The sequence below is a fragment of the Balaenoptera ricei genome, chromosome 3 (assembly GCF_028023285.1).
Source record: "Balaenoptera ricei isolate mBalRic1 chromosome 3, mBalRic1.hap2, whole genome shotgun sequence".
Classification (NCBI taxonomy): Eukaryota; Metazoa; Chordata; class Mammalia; order Artiodactyla; family Balaenopteridae; genus Balaenoptera; species Balaenoptera ricei.
The window spans coordinates 170,137,640-170,160,121 of record NC_082641.1 but is presented as its reverse complement, the minus strand read 5'-3'; the positions used below and the strand labels follow the sequence as shown (position 1 = coordinate 170,160,121).

The 22,482-nt window shown below is 55.8% G+C and overlaps 1 protein-coding gene across 6 annotated transcripts in view; it reads left to right on the top strand.

Annotated features, from left to right (window-relative positions):
* Positions 1 to 21,068, top strand: part of KCNN1 (potassium calcium-activated channel subfamily N member 1) — a 29,313-nt gene extending 8,245 nt beyond the window's left edge. For 3 of the 6 annotated variants that reach the window (XM_059918116.1, XM_059918114.1, XM_059918115.1), the window contains exons 2-9: positions 2,242 to 2,724; positions 3,403 to 3,498; positions 5,782 to 6,200; positions 9,170 to 9,311; positions 13,346 to 13,456; positions 14,029 to 14,156; positions 17,522 to 17,591; positions 20,463 to 21,068. In XM_059918116.1, coding sequence (XP_059774099.1) covers positions 2,323 to 2,724; positions 3,403 to 3,498; positions 5,782 to 6,200; positions 9,170 to 9,311; positions 13,346 to 13,456; positions 14,029 to 14,156; positions 17,522 to 17,591; positions 20,463 to 20,717 — 1,623 coding nt within the window. In that variant the 5' untranslated portion in view covers positions 2,242 to 2,322 and the 3' untranslated portion in view covers positions 20,718 to 21,068. Of the gene's footprint in view, positions 1 to 2,241; positions 2,725 to 3,402; positions 3,499 to 5,781; positions 6,201 to 9,169; positions 9,312 to 13,345; positions 13,457 to 14,028; positions 14,157 to 17,436; positions 17,592 to 20,462 lie in introns of those variants that run through there. The other 3 variants (XR_009502520.1, XM_059918118.1, XM_059918117.1) reach the window with 3 other exon arrangements.
* The last annotated feature ends 1,414 nt before the right edge of the window (positions 21,069 to 22,482 follow it).

The window sequence follows — 22,482 nt, the reverse complement described above, 5'->3', positions numbered from 1 at the left end:
AGCATGGTGGAAACACGGCTGAATTTGGCCTGTGTGTTGGGCGGCTGAGTCACATCCCCAAATTGCATCTTCATCGGTGCATTTTGGAAGGTCGTTTGCACCGCTCCCACCCGCTTCCAGTCCTGACTGCCAGGCCACCACCTCTCCTGCCTTTGCTCCCCAAGCCCTGGGCAGGGACCTTCTGCACCTTCAGGAGGGAAGATGGGAGGGGTGCCTGAGGTTTCCTTGTGTCTTGGGCGAGGGCAGGGTCTGGGGCCGCTGTGTGTGTCCTGGTGGCAAGCTCTTAGCCCTGCCTAGCAGCTGACAGCCCTTCAGGTGGCAAGCAGGGGCTCTAGCCCAGAGGAGAGTGGCACCTGAGTGCTTGTGAGGACGAAGAGAGAGGTCAGGGCCAAGGTCAGCCTTATAAACTTTGAAGTGCTGGGCCTGCAGGAGATCAGCCCATATAATCTGTGATATCCTGGGACCACATGGGGCCAGCTCTTATAAACTGTGAAGCGTCAGGTCACAGGTGGCCACAGCCTGGTTGGTGAGATGGATGGAAGTGGGACACATTCTAAGACTCATGTTTCTTGTGTTCCTACCATGTGCTGGCACCCTCGTCTGGGGACATGTAGTGAGTGGGACAGATACTGCCTGGGGCAGGGCGCGGCCACAGGCACAGGTGGTTCTGCAATGCATGCGGTGGTGCCCTGGCCAAGGTCACCCATGTCCCGCCTGGCAACATGGCTCATCTTGGCGTGTCCTGATGTGACACTTTCTGAGCCTGTCACCCCCAGGAACATGGCTTCAGGACCAGGGAGGTGTCCTGTCTGTGCATGCAGCCCCCTCTCCCGGGACCCCAGCACATGCCAGCTTGGCCTTTTCCAAGGGGACAACACTTGGCCCACAGCCCACCACTGCGTGGCTTCTTGGGAGAATCCCACAAGGCAGCCTGGTCCAGAATCTGCCTTGTAAGGAGATGGTCCCTTCACCACATGGTACCTCAGTTTCCCCATCTGTACAACTGGCCAAATCCCAAGACCCTCTTCTTGGGGGTGTTGTGAGGATTAAGGAGAAAAATCTGTGCAAAGGACAGAGCCTGGCGTGTAGTAGGTGTTCAGTAAACTCAGGTTGTGGTGGCAGCAGGGGGTGCCTGCAGGGGTGGGGAGTGAGAGAGTGGGCTGGGGGGGCCGGGTGGCAGGGAAGGATCTGGCAAGTTGGGACCCAGGGGATCGGACTCCAGGCAGCCTCATCATGTGCGTGTCATCGTCTTCAAGGTCCTTGCTCTTTCATGTGACGCCACGGGACACTGCCCTGTGCAGGAGCAGGGGGCAGATCAGACAGTCTCCTCCTTGGTAGCCAGTTTCCTTGGTGGGGAAACTGAGTCTGGCCCGAGGTCACAGGACCGGGCCAAGCATGCCTCCCAAGACCCTGTAGAATCAATTCTGGGATTTTAGAGTTAAATCCTGGATTGCTGCTTTGGTCCTGCAATGTGTTTGGAGATCACGGACCTCCCTCCATCTAAGCAGGAGGGAGCTGAGGGTCTCATAGCCACGGCCATGGTCCCCAATTTCCCCCTGGCCGTATCCCGTGACTATGTAAGTGTGTTCAGGCCTTTGGACAGCTCTACGGGAGGAACTGGAGTAGAGTGAGATTAACTTGTCCAAGAGCCTGAAGGTCAGAAGGAGACAAGCCTGGATTGGAACCACCTCCCAGCTGCTCATTTACACGGCCTCTAGTCCTCCCAGGCAAACCAGCCAGCAGATTCCATCTTGAGGCGTTCAGAAGTGTTTATTCAATGCCATCTGTGTGCTAGGCATTATTCTAGGTACCTGGAGACACAGAAAAGTCAGTGGGCAAAGGTCTGGTAGGAGGGTGTTCCAGGCAGAGGGCACAGCAGGTGCAAAGGCCCTGAGGCAGGACCAAGCTTGCTGGGATCTGGTAATGGGGAGGCCACCGTGGCTGGAAGGGAGTGACTCTGGGGAAAGTGAGAAGGATAAGGTGGGTGAGAGCCAGACCACGGAGGCCTCCTGGACACAGTGAGAAGTTGAGTTTTTATGCAATGGCACTGGAGAGCCATGGGGAGTTTTGGAGCAGAGGAGGGACATAGGCTGACTTGCAGATTTCTGGAGTGGCCAATCCACGTGTCAGCCGCAATCGGTTCCTGGCCCCTCCAGCCTCAGAATGTGCTGGGGTGGGGTCCGTAGCCCTCTGGTCAGTTGCTGAGGCCCTGACATGACCGTGTCCCCCCATGCCCTGCAGGTCAGTGCGGGAGCCCAGGTGCTGAGCCATGCCGGGCCCCGGGCGGCCGGCAGCAAGCCCAACCCCAGCACCCACATAGTCATGAACAGCCACAGACACAATGGCTTCGGGGGACGGCCACTGGGTGGCGGGCTGGGTGCCCTGGGCCGAGACCCTCTGGACCCCGAGGCCGGCCACCCGCCGCAGCCTCCGAATGGCCCAGGCATCCAGGTGGTGGTAGCCAAGAGTGAGCCGGCCCAGCCCTCACCCGGCAGCCCCCGGGGGCAGCCCCAGGACCAGGAAGAAGAGGAAGATGAGGAGGAGGATGAGGCGGGTAGGCAGAGGGGCTCAGGGAAGCCCCCCAGCGTTGGCCACCGTCTGGGCCACCGGCGGGCGCTCTTTGAGAAGCGGAAGCGTCTCAGTGACTACGCTCTCATCTTCGGCATGTTCGGCATTGTGGTCATGGTGACGGAGACGGAGCTGTCCTGGGGGGTCTACAGCAAGGTAGGCGTGGCCCTTGCCCCTGGCACCCCAGGGAGGCCCTGCTGGTCCCACTGGGCTCCCCGAGACTCCTTGGGCACGGGGTGGGGGGCCACATCAGCCCTAGGAGAGGGAGGGGGGTGGGGGATGCTGAGGGGTCCCTGGAGGTGGGAAGGTGGGGGGCCCCGGGCCTCCTGTTGTGTCCACCCCGTGGGGGCAGCAGGAAGGCTGCAGGTGGGCCCAGAAGGCTCCAGCCCATTCCCTCTGCCCTGCAACAAGAGGCTGCTCCTTGGCTGAAGGTGGGGATGGGGCTGCCTCCCAAGGTCAAGGCGGGGGGCATGGGGGAGCCCCAGAGAAGGGCTGCGCTGAGGAGCAGGGAAAGAGCTTTCCCTTTTTCAAGAGCGGTCAGGACCAGGTTACATGGGTCCCCAAGTGGATGTGAGGACAGAGGGAGATGAGAGCCATGTCAGCCTGTAAACTGGGAAGTGCTACGTCTGCATGAGGTCAGTTTTTGTAAACTGTAAAGTGCTGTACCCATGTGAAGCCAGGCATTATAAGCTGAAGTGCTGGGCCCACCTTGCCCTCAGCCCAGGCCTAAGGAGTAAGGCCCAGAGCTTCACTTTCTGAGTGAAGCCACCAGGTGGGGGGTCAGGAGGGCTGCCTGCCCCGACAGTGTCTGTCCTGCCCTCTCTCTTTGTCCAGGAGTCCCTGTACTCATTTGCACTCAAATGCCTCATCAGCCTCTCCACGGTCATCCTGCTGGGCCTGGTCGTCCTCTACCACGCCCGGGAGATCCAGGTCAGTGCCCAGTGGGGTTGGGGCAGCTCCCCTCCCCGCAGCCACCTGGGACCCCAGCCCACCTGGGACCCCAGCCCTCTAAGACATAAAAGGATCAATAGCCTCTTTATAGTGAAAAAAAAAAAGGACTTCTGTGGAGACACACTGTTTAGATCACTCTAAATTTCCTTGGAATGCATATCTTCATTTTAATTTTCATTGATTCTTTGGTAAAGAAGACCAACAGTGAAGGAGCAGGAGGTGGGCTGGGGTTCTGGTGCACATGGGTTGTTTTCACAGCCCTGGGTCTTCTGAGGTTTTGCAGCCATGGGGTCCAGTGTTTGTAGCACCAGGTTCCTTTTCCTAGTCCATCGGACCCTGTGTTTGAAGGATTTATCATGTGCCAGAGAGTTTATTCTCCTATTTCAAGGGTTGATCAAAACCTGGTCAGGCTCCTGGAGAGCCCAGTTCAGGGCCTGTCAGGCAGGCGTTACCACAGCAGGCTGGCACCAAGGCCTGGGGACACCAAAAGGTGTCAGATGTGGCTCTCGAGTCTGGCCTTTGACCCCTGACCTCAGGGAGCCACAGTATGGCAGGAGATGGGTGTAGGAAAATCCTACCTGGGTCGCACTGTATGCAGACCTGTCAGGGGACACCCAGGGTCTGGCACACAGGAGGGGTCCTTGATCTGGCTGGGGGTTGGGGGAGGGGGACTGTGACCCCTGAACTAAAGGAAGCAGTTCTGAAGATACAGCTGTGGACAACAGTCTGGCAGTTCCTTAAACAGATAAACATGGAGTTACCATATGACCCAGCAATTCCCCTCCTAGTTACACACCCAAGAGAAACAACAACCTACATCCACACAAAAACTGTACATGTATGTTCATAGCAGCATTATTCACAATCGCCAAAAAGTGGAAACAACCCAAATGTCCACTGACTGATGTATGGATAAACAGAATGTGGTCCATCCGTACAATGGAATACTATTCAGCCAAATGAAAAAAGAATGAAGCGCTGTGTGTTTGTAGCACCACAACTGAGTGGCTGAAACAACAGGAATGTATTCTCTCACAGTTCTGGAGGCTGGAAGTCCAAGACCAGGTGCTGGCAGGGTTGGTTTCTCCTGAGGCTCTCTCCTTGGCTTGCAGACGGCCACCTTCTCATTGTGTCCTCACATGGCCTTTGCTCTGTGCTCACACATCCCTGGTATCTCTTCCTCTTCTTATAAAATGACACCAGTCCTGTAGGATTGGGACCCCACTCCTATGACCTCATTTAATCTTAATTATGTCTTTAAAGGCCCTATTTCCAAATACAGTCATACTGGGGGCTAGGGCTTCAACGGATGAATTTTGAGGGGGCAAAGTTCAGTCCATAACACTCCACCCTCTGGCCCACCTTGCAAATCCTTGTCCTTCTCCCATGCAAAATGCACTCATCCCATCCCAACAGCCCCCAAAGTCTTAACTCATTCCAGCGTCAACTCTAAGTCCAAAGTCTCATTTAAATATCGTCTAAATCAGACATGGGTGAGATTCGAGGTACTGTTCCCCCTGAGACAAAATTTTCCTCCAACTGTGACCAGACAAGTTGTGTGCTTCCAAAATACAATGGTGGAATAAGCATAGGATAGACATTCCTGTTCCAGAAGGGAGAAATATGAAAGAAGAAAGGGGTGACAGGTCCTACACTTCTCTCAGACCTAACCAGGCAAATTCCGTTAGATTTGAAGGCTGGAGAATGATCTTCCTCGGCTCAACGCCCCACCTTCCAGGCCCACTGTGGCGGCAGCATTGCCTCGTCGGCCCTGACTGGTGGCCTTTTGTGACTGCCTTCTTTCACTCAGCTTAATGTTTTCAAGGTCCGTCTACATTGTAGCATATGTCAATGCTTCATTCCTCTTTATGGCTGAGTAATGTTGCATTGTGTGGAAGGACCACATTTTGTTGATCCATTCATCCATTGATGGACACTTGGGTTGTTTCCACTTTGGGTGCCTGTGAACACCGCTGCTGTGACTGCGTGCACACAAGGACGTGTTGGAACGACTGTTTTCATCTCTCTCGCCTATATACCTATGAATGAGATGGCTGGGTCATTGGTAACTCTGTGTTTGACTTTTGGGGGAACATCTGTGCCACGTTTAGCTTGAATTGTGGCCGACCCTGAGAACTAGGGAGTTTTGCCTTTGAGGCCATATTTCTTGTAAAAGCCGACGGGGTTTTCGGCCGGGATCTTGCTCCGGGGCCTGGTCTCGTGTCCGAGGCCCACCTCATCCCGCCCGCCTGACCTCCGCAGCTGTTCATGGTGGACAACGGGGCAGACGACTGGCGCATCGCCATGACGTGCGAGCGCGTCTTCCTTATCTCCCTGGAGCTGGCCGTGTGCGCCATCCACCCGGTGCCCGGCCACTACCGCTTCACGTGGACAGCGCGGCTAGCCTTCACGTACGCGCCGGCAGCGGCCGAGGCCGACGTGGACGTGCTGCTGTCTGTGCCCATGTTCCTGCGTCTCTACCTGCTGGGCCGCGTCATGCTGCTGCACAGCAGGATCTTCACGGACGCCTCCAGCCGCAGCATCGGCGCCCTCAACAAGATCACCTTCAACACGCGCTTCGTCATGAAGACGCTCATGACCATCTGCCCGGGCACCGTGCTCCTTGTCTTCAGCATCTCCTCCTGGATCATCGCCGCCTGGACCGTGCGGGTCTGTGAGAGGTGCGCCCCTGACCCCCTGACCCCTGATCCCAGTGACCCTCATGCCCACCCACGACTTTAGTGACCCCAGGGCTCTCCCAGCCGTCACTCTGTCCCTATGACTTCTGACCCTGGTGAACCCCATGCCTACCCACGACTTCAGACATCCAAGGCCTCCCCCCAGCCATCACTCCATCCCCATGATTCTGACCCTGGTGACACCCCGCCCCCCATACCCAGTTCCTGGCCTCAATGACAGTCCCTCAAGTGCAGCTCCCTCATCCCTGGGACTCCAGCCCTGTGTCCCCACTCCCCTCCAGCCCCTACCCCGCACCCCTCTAGGACCCCATCCCTCTTCCTCCTCCCCCTCCCCCAGGGGCCCCTCCACTGGCCCAACCTCTGGCCCAGGGTGGCGGAGGCAGCAGGAACAAGGACCCCCCCCATCCACCTATCCCCCCCCCACAATTTAACCTGCTCTCCTTCTCCCCTCTGCCCGCCCCACCGGACTGTAGGGAAAGCATGTGAGTCCTACCCTCAGCCGAGCTATGTGTGCAGAGCTGCCAGCTGCCCTGCCCGCCAGGAATTTAAGATCAGCTGCCACCAGGGGAGGGAGTGGGGAGGTGAGGCGGGTGGCTGGGACCTGCCCAGAGCCCACAGGGCCCTGGGGAGAGCCTGTCCCAGTGCAGCCAGGCACGTGGGTGTGGGGTCAAGCCCAGGATAGCGGGGGGCAGGCCACTCTTGGGCTGTGTGCACTTGGCATCCCTGGGGTCCTTGTCACCAAGGCGGGGGCAGTGGTGGGGAGAAGGGGGGAGAAGAGCTTACTTAGCTCTGGTGTCTTGTCGGGGCAGCTGGCCCCAGGGGGCTCAGACAGCTCCTTCGGAGGGTTAAGTGGGTCTGGGGTGAACGAGAAAACCGTCCAAGCTTTTAAGACCCCCGTAAGGGGTCTGTTCTGAACAGCCTTGGAAGGTGCAGGGCCATCAACCCGACTTATATATGAGGACACTGAGGCTCTGAGGGGCAAAGGGACATCCCTGAGGGCCTAATTCCTCATTGTCTCCAGAAACCCCCAGGGGTTCCAGGAGAAGGAGGGGCCGCACTGGACCTCTCAGGGCATGGGGGTGCCTTGTCTGGGAAGGGGTCTCTCCTGCCTTGTCCCTAGCTGGGGCTGGGACTGGGCTTTCTGGGAGGTTCCTTGGCTGGACCTGCCCCCAGATCCCCAGTCCTCACCCCTTCAAACGCCCCCTCCATGACCCCTGCCTCAGCCTGATGTCGGGCTGATGGGGGTGAGGGCCTAGCTCTTTCTGTCATCAAGGTTTACTGTCTGAGGATCACACAGGGGCTCCTTGGACCCCTAATGTGCCCCCGTGCCAGTTCCCACAGACCTCAGGACTGAGATCTGGGGAGTGGGAGAGGGTGCCTTGCATCAGGCATCCCTGGGGTCCAGGCTGGGTCACTGCAGGGGTGCCTGGGAAGGGTGGGGAATAGGGCAGGGCCCGGGGGGGGCAGCCAATCCTAAATTCTGAGCCCTCTGACACTGCTTGATGCCCTCTCGCCTGCCTCGCTCCACCCCTGTGGCTCTGTCCCACCCCACCTCCTGCATGCCCCCCACTCCCTGGTCCTGGGTGGTCCTGTAGCACCCACCATAGCTCCAGCTGGACCTGGAGCCTCCCCCAATGGCTGATGGGTTCCCCACTCCTCCTGCCTCCTGGGTGTGGAGCCCTGGTCTCCTGAGAGAGACACTAGAAGCTGGTGCAGCTTGGGGCTCACATGCCTCAGTGAAAGATGGGGTTCAGTCCCTGGTCCCCCTTGTCCAGCAAGCAGCCCGGAAGTCCAGGCTGAAGGGGCCTGGAATGGCACCCGACCCTCCAGTGGGGCAGGGACTCTCAAAGCCCAGACCTGCTGGGAAGGCCTCCAACCCTCCTTCCCACCTTTTGGGTTTCCATCTCCTCCTTATCTTGAGCCCCTGACCCCAGCCCCGTCTGCCTGGAACAGCCCTACCCGCCAGCTCCCCCTGCCCTGCCCCTGCGGCCTGGGAAGGAGGGAGTCAGCTGGAAAGGGCTTCCTGACCTCCCAGAGCTGGAGGGGCTTTGCAGGTAGGGGGCTGAGCTGGAGCAGAACCTTGAGCCATCCCCAGACCCAGAGAACCAATCCCTTAGTCCCCCAGCCTGGGCTGACCAGAGGTAGAACCAGTTCATAGCCTGTGTGGCCAGGGTCCCAGGCCCGGCTTTGATTGGGACAAAATCATGTCCTTGCAAAGCCTTGGGGTCTGTACCCCTGAATAACAAAAGTTGAGTCCCAGGCCTCTCCCCAGTGCCAAGCAAGCTGCCCCTTCCCTCCTGACTGCCAGGAGAACCCCAGGCCCGAGGTTGGGGCAACTGCCCTCCACATATTGACTTGCCTAATACTCCCAAGCCCCAGGGTGTGGTCCTCCAGGCTCCTGTCTCCCCGTAGGGTCCTCCTCCCTCCTTGGGACCTTGCTGGCTGGGGAAGTTCTTCCTGGGGTCTGACCTGAATCCTCACCTCTACTTCCTGCCGCTTCTGGTGCCCGTGGCCACCCGCGTTCGCATCTGTCTGTGTGTCTGTCTTTGGGAGGGGGATTGTGTGCACATGCGTGAACACGTGTGCATGCCCCCTCATGTGCGCACGCTCATGTGCGTCACCCACACGTGGACCCCTCTCTGCCCAATAACCAGCAGCTTGGGGGTCAGGTGAAAGGAGAAGGTTGGAAGGGATGCTGGGAAGGAGTGGTTGCCCTGTGCCCTGTGGTACCCTCAGGAGGACCACAGGGCTGCCCCCGGCACTAACCATCCCCCCACCCTGCCCTATAGCGGTGCCCTGGACACTTTGAGCCTCCAGAGTGATCAGCTCCCTGCAGTCAAGGCCCCCATGCAGCCAGGTGGACCCAGGGCCCTGCCTTCCTGGGGGTGTGATGAAGGCAGAGGGACCAGTGTGGATTGACTGGGCCCTCCCTGGCTCCCCCCATCCCCCAGGTATCACGACAAGCAGGAAGTGACCAGCAACTTCCTGGGAGCCATGTGGCTCATCTCCATCACCTTCCTCTCCATCGGCTACGGCGACATGGTGCCCCACACCTACTGCGGGAAGGGCGTGTGCCTGCTCACTGGCATCATGGTAAGGGCGAGGGCCCATGCACAGCCCCACTGATGGGGAGCTCACGCCATCTCAAAGTGGACCTGCTCAGAGTTCCTCCCTGTGTCAGCCCACCCCTCCGCCACCCTGCTCCTTCCCTCTGATGTGACACAGAAGACACCCTCAGGCTTCCCGGGGACATCTCCTCTTGGGTTCTTCCAGCCCTAGATATGTAGCTTCCACTGTATTCTCCAGTCCAGATCCTGTGGTCCACTCTGAACCAAGAATCATTTTTGCCCCTTTATGCTTCGCAGCCTACTTAATTCACAGCCCTTGGATCCAGGGCAACGGGCTTGATGCCTCTGTGCCTCGGTTTCCGCCACTCCCCCTGCTTGTTGCAAGGACTGAGTCTGTTCATTTATGTGAAATGCCTAGAGCCATGAATGCCTCGGATACCCAGTCAATACCCTCTGAGCCCTGCCATCACAACCCAATTCTCCATCCTTCCCTGACTACTGGGGTGTCCTGAGCACCCCACTGAGCCCCTGGGGTGTAAGGTTTATCTCTTGTGACTCCTGTGGGCCCAGGCAGCACCCCTTCTTCCCTGAAGACTTCTCAAGTCCGCCTGCTTGTATGGGCAAACTTTGGCGTCTGGTGCCTTCTCTTTATCCTGATTTGATCATTAGATTCCCTGCCCATCCCCTCCTTCTGGAACCTTCTTTCTCTCCAAGTTTCTTTCATCTCCACAAGTGCTTTTCCATGTTTTGAATTATGAATTGTTCAACATACAGTAGGGAACTCCTCTCCCCAGCCCCCAATTAGCATGTTCATTTTGATGCCGAAAACTCGGCCTCTGTCCACTGGTGCTAAATCAAATCTTGGAGTCAGAGTTTGGGGTGAAGTAGGAAAAAATAGCTGTATTGCTTTGCCAGGCAAAGGGGGACACAGCAGGCTCATGCCCCTCAAAACTGTGTGTCCCAACCCAGGAGGATTTGGTGAGGAGTTTTTTTTTGTTTGTTTGTTTTAAATTTATTTATTTATTCATTTATTTTTGGCTGTGTTGGGTCTTCGTTTCTGTGCGAGGGCTTTCTCTAGTTGTGGCAAGCAGGGGCCACTCTTCATCGCTGTGCGCGGGCCTCTCACTGTCGTGGCCTCTCTTGTTGCGGAGCACAGGCTCCAGACGCGCAAGCTCAGTAGTTGTGGCTCACGGGCCTAGTTGCTCCGCGGCATGTGGGATCTTCCAGACCAGGGCCCGAACCTGTGTGCCCTGCATTAGCAGGCAGATTCTCAACCACTGCGCCACCAGGGAAGCCCTGGTGAGGACTTTTATACAATGGTTCATGGACGGAAATGCTGATAAGGCTCAGAGTGTGTGCAGGGCCTGCATTCCTTTAATCTGGCCTCAGGTGATCTCCTGATGAGCTTCTGTGGTTCTTGAGGTTATCAAACTTATGACCTTCTCTCTGGAATGAAGACTGCTTCATCAAATAGTTCATCTTCCATTTGCTGGGGGCCGTAGTTCTGCAGAAGAGCTCAAAGATACTCTTATGTGTATCCCTTAAGGTGGAACCAGGACCCTGCCCCAAGGCTGCACTATGGTTTCTTGGCTACTCCTCCCTTGTCTCTGCATCCCTTCCCTTCCCTTCCCTGATTAGCAACTGTTCGAAAGGCTTCTGTTGCCCAGGAGCCCCACAGGGTCCTGCTCGGTTTCAATTTGTGAAAAAAATCAATGAACACCCACAAGCCAAAGGAAGTCAACCAACCCGATTCCCCCCAGGGTCCGCCCCAGGCCACTTCCTTTTCTTCGTAGAGAGATGCTTTTGTTCTTGCAAAAGTACTATGCCATCCCCACGGTGGTTTCTTTTCCTCCTGCAGAGGGAAGGGCTGTCTTTCCATTGGCTCCTCCCAGCCCCCTTCACTGCATGTAGACTGACCCCGTTGTCACCATCTCCTGAGGCCCATGGCTCTCTCCCCCCTTCTTGTCCCCTCCTCTTTGGACACAAGCTGGGGGTCCACGTCCTCCTCCGGCCCCCACCGGGGCCTCACTTCTCCTGGCCAAGCTGACCTAGACCCTCTCTCAGTTAAAAGGCATTATGCCTGTTTGCTTACGTTATTTTTTGAGATTGGAAGGGAAAAAAACTAAAGATCGGCCACAATCCACTCCCCTACCCCCACCCCCGGCAAATGAACTTTACAAACGAAAAAAGAAGAGCTCTCAGATAAGATGATGGCTTTAAACCCAGAAAACCTGCAGCGAAACAGAAAAGCCATGTTCTCTTCTCTGGGATGAGCCTCCTTCCAGAAAATTAGTTCCGTGTTTACCCTGTGGCTCATTCCAGGCCCTCGCCCCCGGCACGTGCAGGAATGTTTACACCCAGGGATGTTTTTGCTTTTCTCTGTCACCACACAGCCAGGTATCACACAAAGCCACACATTGGTCTTTACTCTCTCTCTCTCTCTCTCTCTTTTTTTTTTTTTTTTTGGCTGCACCGCATGGCTTGTGGGATCTTAGTTCCGTGACCAAGGATCGAACCTGGGCCCTCGGCAGTGACAGCTCAGAGTCCTAACCACTGGACCACCAGGGAATTCCCCACACATTGGTCTTTTAAGCCACTTTCTAATTCTTCTGTCAGACCTCTCCTCTTCTACCCTTGCCCAAGTGTGTCCCCTCCCAGTCACTGCCCCACGGACTCACCCCCTTCCAATAGCTTATAAAGCACACATTTGCTCATTCTTGAACTTCAAGGCATCCCAGCATGGCCTCCTCTGAACTCAGTGTCTTTTGCTGGACGTGGCATCCATGCTATTGTGCAGAGTCATTGGCTGATCCTTTTCCTGGAGGCATAGTATTCCACATGGAGGTTTCCAGTATGTTTCATTGCCCCAGTTGACAGGGCTTTTCTTGAACACGGACTCCTGAGTCTTCCCAAGACCTTCGTCCTGGCCAGGAACGCATGATGGGGTCTCCTCAGGGGGCGACTTTGTGCCCACCCTTCCACATAAATGTTTCCTTCCAGCCGGAAGAAAAACTAGCCACTCCCCTGGCCCTCAGAGGCTGAGCCCAGGTCTCTTCCTTCCTTCCACCCTGGATGCAGTAGCTGCAGGAGGAAGCAGCAGGTGGATGAGGTGCCAAAGACAGCCTCCAGCGCAGCTGGGGAGCCGCCTTCTGGCCCCCTCATTGGCCCCTGCCACCTGCTCCACACCACTCCTGGGGCTGATGACACCTGGATGTCCTGGGCTCCCCGGCTCCTGATTCTCAGTGGCAGAAGGTCCCCCTTCCCTCCCTCCTTCTGCATCACTTTTCACTGCCCCCCACCCCTACCTCTCAGCCTTGCTGTCCCCCTCGGGTCCTCACTCCTGCCCTTTTGTCTCTCAAGTGGCCCCCCAAGTGGGCAAGCAAATCCCCTCTGGCCTCCTTCCCTAGCCGGGAGACTGGCTGCCATTCAGAACATACTGGGGAGGGTGGTTGCTAGAGCAGGGAACCCATCACGGGGGAGATGTCCCCCCACTTTACTTCCCCGCATCCTGGGACCAATACTTTGCCTCTTTCCTCCTGCAGATGCCCCACCGCAGGCAGCTGGCCTGACCCTTCTTTCTCGCCACCCTTCTGACCCTACCAGCTGAATCCCCATTAGTGGTCAGCAACATGTCAGCCGGGTCTCTGTCCCCATCATCCAGACCCCAAAGCCTGGATGGAAATGCTTCCAAATCCTCCCACCTCCGTGGACCTCAGCCCCAGATGTACATGCAGATCCTGCCTGTTTCTTGTCCTTTTTCTTATCTCCGAGCCTCACTTTCCCCGTCTGCCCAATGGGGTTAAGAGTGGTCCTACCTCCCGCAGTTGCTGGGGATCAAATGAACTAATCTATGGCACAGGCTCCCTGGACGTTTGATGGATATTAAGCAAGTGGGGTTGGGAGTCAGTGAACTCAGAAGATGGGATTTGCCAACCCTGCAGGATTGGAGGGCAAATGTGAGGGGGAGGAACCAGGAGGGCTTCCTGGAGGAAGGAGGGTATCCTACTTGCAACCCATACGAGGTGGACCCTGACGTGCCCCCTCGCCCTCTTCATGCAGGGGGCTGGCTGCACGGCGCTCGTGGTGGCCGTGGTGGCCCGGAAGCTGGAGCTCACCAAGGCAGAGAAACACGTGCACAACTTCATGATGGACACTCAACTCACCAAGCGGGTAAGGACGCCAGCCCCGTCACAGCCACCTCGCCTCCTGGTCCTCAAGGGCAGACCCTCCTCACCTTCTGCACACGTGCCCACGGGTCATGCCGCGCTGCCTGTGTGTGCCCAGCCTGCCCTGGGCTGTGCCACCACGTGAGCACCCTTAAGCTGTGCACAGGTGTCCACTTCTGTGCCCAGTCACAGCCCAGTCACGGGCCCCTCAGCAGGAGGCAGGGATTCGTGGTGAGGCAGCCAGATGCAATTTATAAGCCGGATGAACTCAGCAGGTCAGCTTCTCTGTGTCTCTGTTTCCTCACATATAAAATGAGAGAGATAACCGGCGTGTGTAGATTCACTGAGTTAACATTTGCATAGAAAGGGTACAGAAAGGGTCTGGCCCATGGTGAGTGATGTGTGTTAGGCAGACACACGCGCGCACACACACACAGCACAGATGTGGATGTGTAAACATGGTACTGACCTACAGTCCCAGGACCCCAGAGGGGCATTTCCAGGAGTTTCTGGAGGGTTCCAGAGCCTTCCATAGTTTTGTGGTACTCTAAGGAACTGTTCTTTCTCTGGCCTCAGGTAAAAAACGCCGCTGCTAACGTTCTCAGGGAGACGTGGCTCATCTACAAACACACCAGGCTGGTGAAAAAGCCAGACCACGCCCGGGTTCGGAAACACCAGCGTAAGTTCCTCCAAGCCATCCATCAGTAAGTCCAACACCTTTCCCACTTGCATTTCTGTGTCCACCTGGCACGGAGGCAGCCCTGGCCCACGGGGAGGAGGCTGCAGACTAGGCCAGACAGCTCGTCATGGCCACATCATGGCCATTCCCATGCCAGGTGGTCAGTTGGTTGGGGCCTGCAGCTTCTGTGCTGGGTGGGATGGTGGGTTGGTCGGAGGGAGGCAGGTGATGGGCCCAGCACTTGTCCAGAACAGTCACCTCTGATAAATGCAAACCACCCAACATAGTGGCAGGTAGCATATTTTATTCTCTGGAATAGCCAAAATGACTCTCCCCTTGGACACTGAAGCAATTTCCCCTTTTTGCTTTGGCTTCCAGGAAGCTCAGAATTAAATCTGTGGCCTGATTCATGTGATCATTTGGGATAATTAGAGATTACTTAACTTTCTCTGTTGTCCCTTTTTCCTGAGAATTATTTAATCAAGTCGTTCTCATCTTGGCTGCTCATTGGAGTCACGTGGGGGTGCTTTTTAAAATCCCACAGGCTGGGAATTCCCTGGTGGTCCAGTGGTTAGGACTCCATGCTTTCACTGCTGAGGGTGCTGGTTTGATCCCTGGTTGGGGAACTGAGATCTCGGAAGCTGCACAGCATGGCTGAAAATTAAAAAAAATAAAATAAAATGCCACAGGCCATACCCAACACCAGTTACAGTAGAGTGTGGGATACAACCTGAGCTCAAGTTTAAGTTCCTCAGGTGAGTCCAATGTGCAGCCAGAGTTGGCAGACTTTTTCTGTAAAGGGCCAGATATTAATTATTTCAGTCTTTGTGGGCCAAAATGTCTCTGTCACAGCTACTCTCAACTCTGCTGTTGTAGCAGGAAGACAGCAAGGATGAATGGGTGTAATTATGCCTCTTCTCCAGGAATGGAGTGTGGATCAAACAATTGGGGTGACCAGGTGATTTGCCTGCACCTGCCTGTCACACAGTATTTTCTGAAAATGGGAACTGTTATTGTTGCTGTTATTACCACCCTCAGTATGTTCATTTGGTCATTCCACAAGCATTTCCTGCACCAGCTGGTGTGCCAGGCATGGGGGACACAGACATGGCTCTGCTCTGGACCTTGCCCCAAGGGATGTCCCAGAAGGTTCTTTGGGAGAAGTCGGAGGGTAGGAATTGAGGAGAGTTAGGTCTGTGGAGAAGGCACCTGCTCTGTGAGTTACCCGTGTCCCTTTGTTCTGGGGAAGGACTATCTCGCTCACCCTTAGGTCCCCCTGAACACCTCCAAAAAAATAGTGGCCTTATGAGAACAGCTGATGAAATCAAGCAAGTTTGAACTAGGGCCTGAAGGGTGGATGTGATTTGGGTAGGAAACCGAGAGGTGGGCAGGCATACCAGGGAACGTGCACAGTTTGGGCAAAGGCGGGGAGGTGGGAATGAGCACAGTGCCAGGGAGACCAGAGGTACCACCTGCAGGTATGAGGGAGCCACGGCATCTTCTTGAGCTGGAGAGTCCCCATGATGGGAATGCAGTATGAGCAGCCAGTGAAAAGGAAACAGTGGTCTTGGAGAGGACAGACTGAGGAACACAGCATAGGTTTGGGAAGTGTACACATTTCCTAGGGCTACTTTAACAAAAGTACCACAAACTGGGAGGTTTAAAACAGAATTTATGATCTCACTGCTCTGGAGGCCAGAAGTCCAAAATCAAGGTGTCGGCAGGGCCGTTCTCCCTCTGAAGGCATTAGGGGAAGATCTGTTCCAGGCCTCTCTCCTAGCTTTTTTTTTTTTTTTTTAATTTATTTATTTATGGCTGTGTGGGGTCTTCGTTTCTGTGCGAGGGCTTTCTCTAGTTGTGGCAAGCGGGGGCCACTCTTCATCGCGGTGCGCGGGCCTCTCACTATCGCGGCCTCTCTTGTTGCGGAGCACAGGCTCCAGATGCGCAGGCTCAGTAGTTGTGGCTCACAGGCCCAGTTGCTCCATGGCATGTGGGATCTTCCCAGACCAGGGCTCGAACCCCTGTCCCCTGCATTGGCAGGCAGACTCTCAACCACTGCGCCACCAGGGAAGCCCCTCTCCTAGCTTTTGGTAGCCTCAGATGCTCCTTGGCTTATAGAAGCATTGCTCCAATCCTCCATCTTCATATGATGTTGTCCCTGTGTCTTCACATTGTCCTCCCTCTGTATGTGTCTGTCCAAATTTCCCCCTTTTTATAAGGACACCAGTTATCTTAACCTAGTTAAATTTGGAAAGACCCTATTTCCAAAGAAGGTCACGTTCTGAGGTTCTGGGGGTTAGGACTTCAATATATCTTCTGGGAGGACACCATTCAACCTGTAACAGGAAGGTTCCAGAGGTGCCAAGGATGACTTGCCCAGGGCAGGCATGTCAGTGGCTCCTTAGCAAGCCTCCGCCAACTTCCAGGGCTGTGGGTGTCTGTATCCACCTCCACTTCTCCAGACCGAGGGCTGGGTCCTCTCAGGGTCCTGGCAACACCCAGCATGGGTGGGCCCCAAGGGGCCTCTCCGAGCATCTATCACATGTGGGCGAGGCCCTGGGAGAGGGTTGAGTTTGGACCAGTGAGGAGGAGAGGAGAGTCCTACCTGGAAAGGTCTCCCTGGGCTGGTTTAGCTACAGAAGGGGTGGAGAGAAGGGGTGAGGACAACACCCCCCAACCCCATAGGCAGCTGTCCAGGGGGCCAAGGTCTCAGAGGCTGAGTGGCAGACGCAGGTGCGAATCCTGCTAGGATGCCAATGGGCACTGGCTTTGCCCCTCTGAGCCTTGACTTCCCCTTCGGGAAATGGTATGGGCATAGTTTTCTGGACTAAATGCCACCTCCAGGGCCAGGAGCTTGGCACAGGCTGGCATACAGTGGGGCTGCAGGGCTGGAGGCAGCTGCATTTGCTGTGAGGCACTGCTGGAGGGAGGGGGCAGAGGGAGGACGCATCCCTGAGGGCTGGTACCACCCCCTCAGAGGCTGGACCTCTCCCTAGAGCAAGGGCAGCTGCCCCTCCGCCGTCCAGGGCCCCCAGCCTGGCCCTGGGGTGGCGCACGTGGGAGGGTTGGGCATGGGCTGCCCAGGTGTGCTGAGGTTAAAATTGCCTTGTGGTTTCTCCCTGCTCCGCCGGGTCCTGCCAGAGCTCAGAAGTAAGTCTCTTCCTGGGGGTTAGTGCATGTGGGCACTGTGGGTGGTGGCTGAACCGCCCTCCAGGCCCTGCTGCCCCCTGCATGCCAGGAGGGAACGGGCTGCAAGGGGGCTAACCTCCAACTTGCCCCTCATCCCCCACTGCATATCCCACAAGGTGACTCTGGATGGGGTGGGTGCATGGAGGACCCCTGACCCCACTGCAGCCTCTGCACAACCCCACCTGCCCACCTGTCCCCCAGGCTCCGGAGTGTGAAGATTGAGCAAGGGAAGCTGAATGACCAGACCAACACGCTCGCAGACCTGGCCAAGGTGAGCAGGGCAGGGTGAGGTGGGGCAGCCCCCTGGGCCAGAAGGAGTTGGTTAGGCCCTCAGAGGAGGATGAGGGATGTTCAGTAAAGGACAAGGCCCAGCTCCTGCCAGGGAGGGAGGGAGGGACAGGGCTGGTGCCCATAGTATAGACAGGTGACCCAGGCAAGTGATGCAGGGCAGGCAGGGACCAGCCACCAGGGAATACGAGCCCTGTCTGCAGGGGTCCACTGTGACCAGAGGCTCCAGTTGTTAGAGTGATGCCAGAAATCTACATCTGTGTGTAAAATCTTTACTTTTTAACATTGGCAGCTATTTTATCAGCCTTTTTTTTAAAAATTTCTTGGCCACGCCATGCGGCGTGTGGGATCTTAGTTCCCTGACCAGGGTTCGAACACACGTCCCCTGCAGTGGAAGTGTGGAGTCTTAACCACTGGACCACCAGGGAAGTCCCAATTTTTGTCAGCCTTTTTTTGGCAGCTATTTTACATTTTTAATTAATAGCTAATACAAAGTTTTAATAAGAATATGTAATTAGTGGGCTAAATTGGTGAAGTGGTACTTTCGTATTTAGAAATGTCATCTACATACAAGCTCTAAAATCTAAGAGAAAAACAAATTTCTTTTGCTAGGGTTATAAGTTCAAATTATAGCATCAGAGGAGAAAGCTTATTTGTATAGCAATTAAACATCTTTCAGGAAATTAAAGTTGATTGCAAGAGCTCTGTAAGATCGGTGTGTGTTATAAATGGATCTATTTGTTGGTTCTAATGTCAGGTCCCATCCAATTTCCCGCTTTTTATTCATCCATTAGAAGATACGTCAACTGACTCAACTTCAGTTGGGCAAGCTCTTAGAATATTTGTCACACTCTTCTGAACTCCCTTTTGCCCTTTCATAAATAGTTCCTGTGTGAACTATGCTCATTGGCTCCATCTCCTAATCAATTAATCAATCTGAGCCTAATTTAATATTATCTTTAGAAAATGTTAAGTCCTCTCCTATTTTACTACTTATACTCATCACATTTTGGACTCGCTCTCTTCGCCATTAGCAAGAGAATGCAATTTAATTAAATACTAACGGGGGACTTCCCTGGAGGTACAGTGGTTAGGACTCTGCGCTTCCACTGCAGGGGGCAGGGGTTCAATCCCTGGTTGGGGAACTAAGATCCCTCATGCTGCACAGAGTGGCCAAAAATAATAATAATAATAATAATTTAATACTAACCTATATAAACTTAATTTGAAAGGGAACATTACAGAGGAAAAAACATATTCTAGAACCCTGAAGAAATAATTCAATCGTTAGTAGAAAGAACATAATCCTAAGAGCATGTAGAAATCCTTGGCCAACTAATTTGATGTCATATGAGATTACAGCTCCAAATACATATCGAATGCCTTTGAAAAATTCAGGTACTAGATATTATAGTTTGGATTATCCATATCACACTTCCTTCATTAGTACAGATGATTAAAATGTGAATTTATAAAAGTTATTTAAACCTTATAATTACAGCAGTATACTCCTCTCAAAATACATTTAATGAAGGCTTCTTCCAAGTAAGTCTTTCACTGGATTGGATTATAGGGTTTCTAATTTTTTTTAATTTAACGAGGTTAAAATGTTTTCCAATATTAAATTTTAATGCTTTCCGAGGTTGCTGATTTAATTTATATCTCTCCAACAAAAACAAAATATATATTCTAATAAAAATTTAAACCTCAGAGAGGGCCAAAAAAAGAACCATCCAAGGGCTGGTGCCTCCAGATGTTACTCTCTGGCCCGGGGGACTTTGTGACCCCTTGAGGCGGGCTGGGGTGAGGGTCTGCGGCCCTACGGGGGTGGAGCGTGGAGGGTGGGGGGTGGGGGGCGGGCAGAGGCATTTGTTCACCCTCGGATGGGGTTGGCCTACAGTAACAGGAAACGGTGGAAGGCACGGCTCAGGTAAAGGCTTGCGGACCGGAAGGGAGAGGCTGCAGGTACAGTGCGGAAAGAAGGAGCTGTGGGGTGGATGACCTGTCTCCCTCCCACAGATCGAGAGGTTGGAGTGGGGTAGGGTGTGGCACAGCCCCTTCAGCCCTCGCATCTGACGCCCACGACGGGCGGTGAGCTGCGGTCCGTCTGGGGGTCTAGCCTGCGCGGAGCTGGGCTGAGACTCGGAACGGTGGTCTAGCGCCACCTGGTGGCTAGAGCGGCATTTGCACCTAGGGCTGTTTTGCGTGTCCCGCCTACCCCCTGCAACTCCCGGGCCCATCTGGACTGTGGCAGAACCAGCCCCTGCTTGCTGGGTTGTGGGGATCAGTCGAGGTGGCAGGGATGCCCCACCACCTGCTGTAATGTAATTATTGTGTCTGTCGTGTTGCCCGGTCTGTGACAGGGTCAGATTCTTGGGGTCACCTCTCCCCACCCAGACTTCTATCCCCTCCCCAGTCGAATGTGGAAAGCAAGGATAGTTCACAACCGAGCCTCCTCCCCTCGACCGTGTCCCCAGCCTGGAGCAACACCAGTCCAGAATCACCCAAGACCACCCTCTGGCTTTACAGGCCACGCGGCTAGTTCATCCCCTCATGGCAACTCTGGTCACATCCGCTGGGCCCCAAGACCTCCCTTGACATTCCCCTGGACTGCTGGCCCCGAGCCTGGCACTCAAGACCTGTGTCTCCGCTCCCCTCGCCTATTCTCCCAGCACTCCCTGGGGCCCAGCAAGATACCTTCGGTTGGGTTGGGGGTGCGCTCACAGTTGCTCCTCACTTGGGTCCAATTAGTGGGCCCCCACCCAACCGGGGCTGGTCTGCCATCTCTCTGCAACCACCCCTCCCTCTCTCTCACCTGGCCTCTCCTCTCTCCCACCCTCCCTGTCTCTGACAGACCCAGAATGTCATGTACAACCTCATGTCCGAGCTGCACGCCCAGCACGAGGAGCTTGAGGCCCGCCTGGCTGCCCTTGAAAGCCGCCTGGATGCATTGGGCGCCTCCCTGCAGGCCTTGCCGGGTCTCATCGCCCAAGCCATACGCCCGCCTCCACCACCCCTGCCTCCCCGGCCTGGCTCCGGCCCACTGGACCAGGTGGCTCGGAGTCCCCCACACCGACGGCCACCCACGGCCCCTTCAGACTGCGGGTGACGGCTCTGCCTGCCACCAGACTCCTCAATCTTGGCCATCGTGTGGCCGCCACCTCCACGCCACCCAAGAAGCCCTGTACAGTGGCGCCTCTTGGAGTTCAAGGAGCTGAAACCGAGTTGGGCTGATTGGACTGGGGCCCGCCAGACTGTCCGGGCAGAGGGCAGGGCCGTGCGGCAGGCAAGGGCAGGGGCGGGCCACCACCGGCTGCCTCCCTGATTGGAGCTGGGAGAGCCCGGAGCTTCCTCTGGTCCTCTGCCACCCTCAACCCCTGGCTCTCCCCAGGCTCCCGGTGGGTGCGGAGCAGCCAGGAGAGGGGTCCTTGCCAGTTCCAAATAAAGCAGGACCCACCCACTTGCTGCCTGTTGTGCGTGGCTGGGGGACACTCATAATCACAACATGGGAAGTAGATACCCAGCCCTGGGGGTCCAGACCGGATGTGGGGTCAAGGTGAGCCCATCCCCATCCTAGGCAGGTTGTCTCCCAGGCCTGAACTCAATCAGAGACACCTCCCTGAGGACGTCTGCGCCAGTCCCACCTGACACCGATTGAGGGACCCTGCAGAGAGCATGGCCCAGCCCTGGCCTACAGGAGGCAGTGGAGAGTCAGGATGTCCTTCCAGCTGGCTTTGCTGGAGCACCCACTAGGGGCCAGCGGAGCTGTGGGTCATGGTCCAGTGGGGGAAGTGACATGAGTGAGGAGGGCCATTAAGTCTTAGGCGGACATGGATTGAGCACCTGCTGTATACAGGCAATGTAATGTAAATTATCACACTGACTCTTCACCAGAACCTGACCAGGGTAGGATGGGGAGACTCAGAGAAGTCAAGCCACCTGCCTGGGGCTACAGAGTGAGGAGGGGTGAGCCAGGATTTAAACTCAGGGGTCCATAGGCCAAAGGGAAGAATGGACTTGGTGGAGGGCACTCCATGGGGAGGGGAGTGGTGTGATCCTGGGGTTTGAGGGGCGCCTCTGGGGCAGGATGGAGGGGAAGGTTCTAGACATAAGTAGAATCAAAAGGTCCCTCCAGGCCTTGAGCTCAGAGTGCTGGAGTCAGGTGGGGGCGGCAGGCAGATGCTGGGCCCTGGGTGGAGAGGGAGGCTAATCTGGGTCCAGCTGAGAGCCCAGACTCTGGCAGCCTCCGATAAGGCCATGGGCCACCTGACTGGAAGTGATAGGTGGGGCACAAGAGCAAGAAGGGTCTGGGGAGGTGTCAGTGGGCTGTGGTCAGACGTGAGTTCGAGTCCTGACTCTGACACCGGTGGATGCCCGTAGGCAGTGGCTGCCCCTCTGGGGGCCGCAGTTTCCTCTTCTGTAGGATCGGGTGCCGAAAACAGGGCACGGTGCTCACGCTTGGGAGCACCCAGTCTGACGGAGGAGGCGTAGTAAACACACAGCAGTCACAAACACAGCGACCAGAGCCGTAAAGAAATAAGTCCAGAGCATGACTCTAGTGACATTTGGGCGTGGGTGAGTGGGAGAGCAGATGTGGGGAAGGGCGTTCCTAGCAGCGACAGCCAGTGCAAAGGCCAAGAAGCAAGACTTGGTGTGTTTGCGGAACAACCAGATGGAGGCTGGGGCGGCGCCTGGTCCAAAGGTGCCGTGTACGGGACGAATGAGTCCACACGACAGAGCCCGGTGGCTGCCTCCGCTCCGCGCCAGCCACAACCGCCCCAGCCCGCCTCTGACTCAAAAAAACAGGGCCCGCCCCGCCCTGGGGGTAGCAAAGTCAGCCGCGCGGACACGCGGGCGGCACGTCCCCGGAGGCC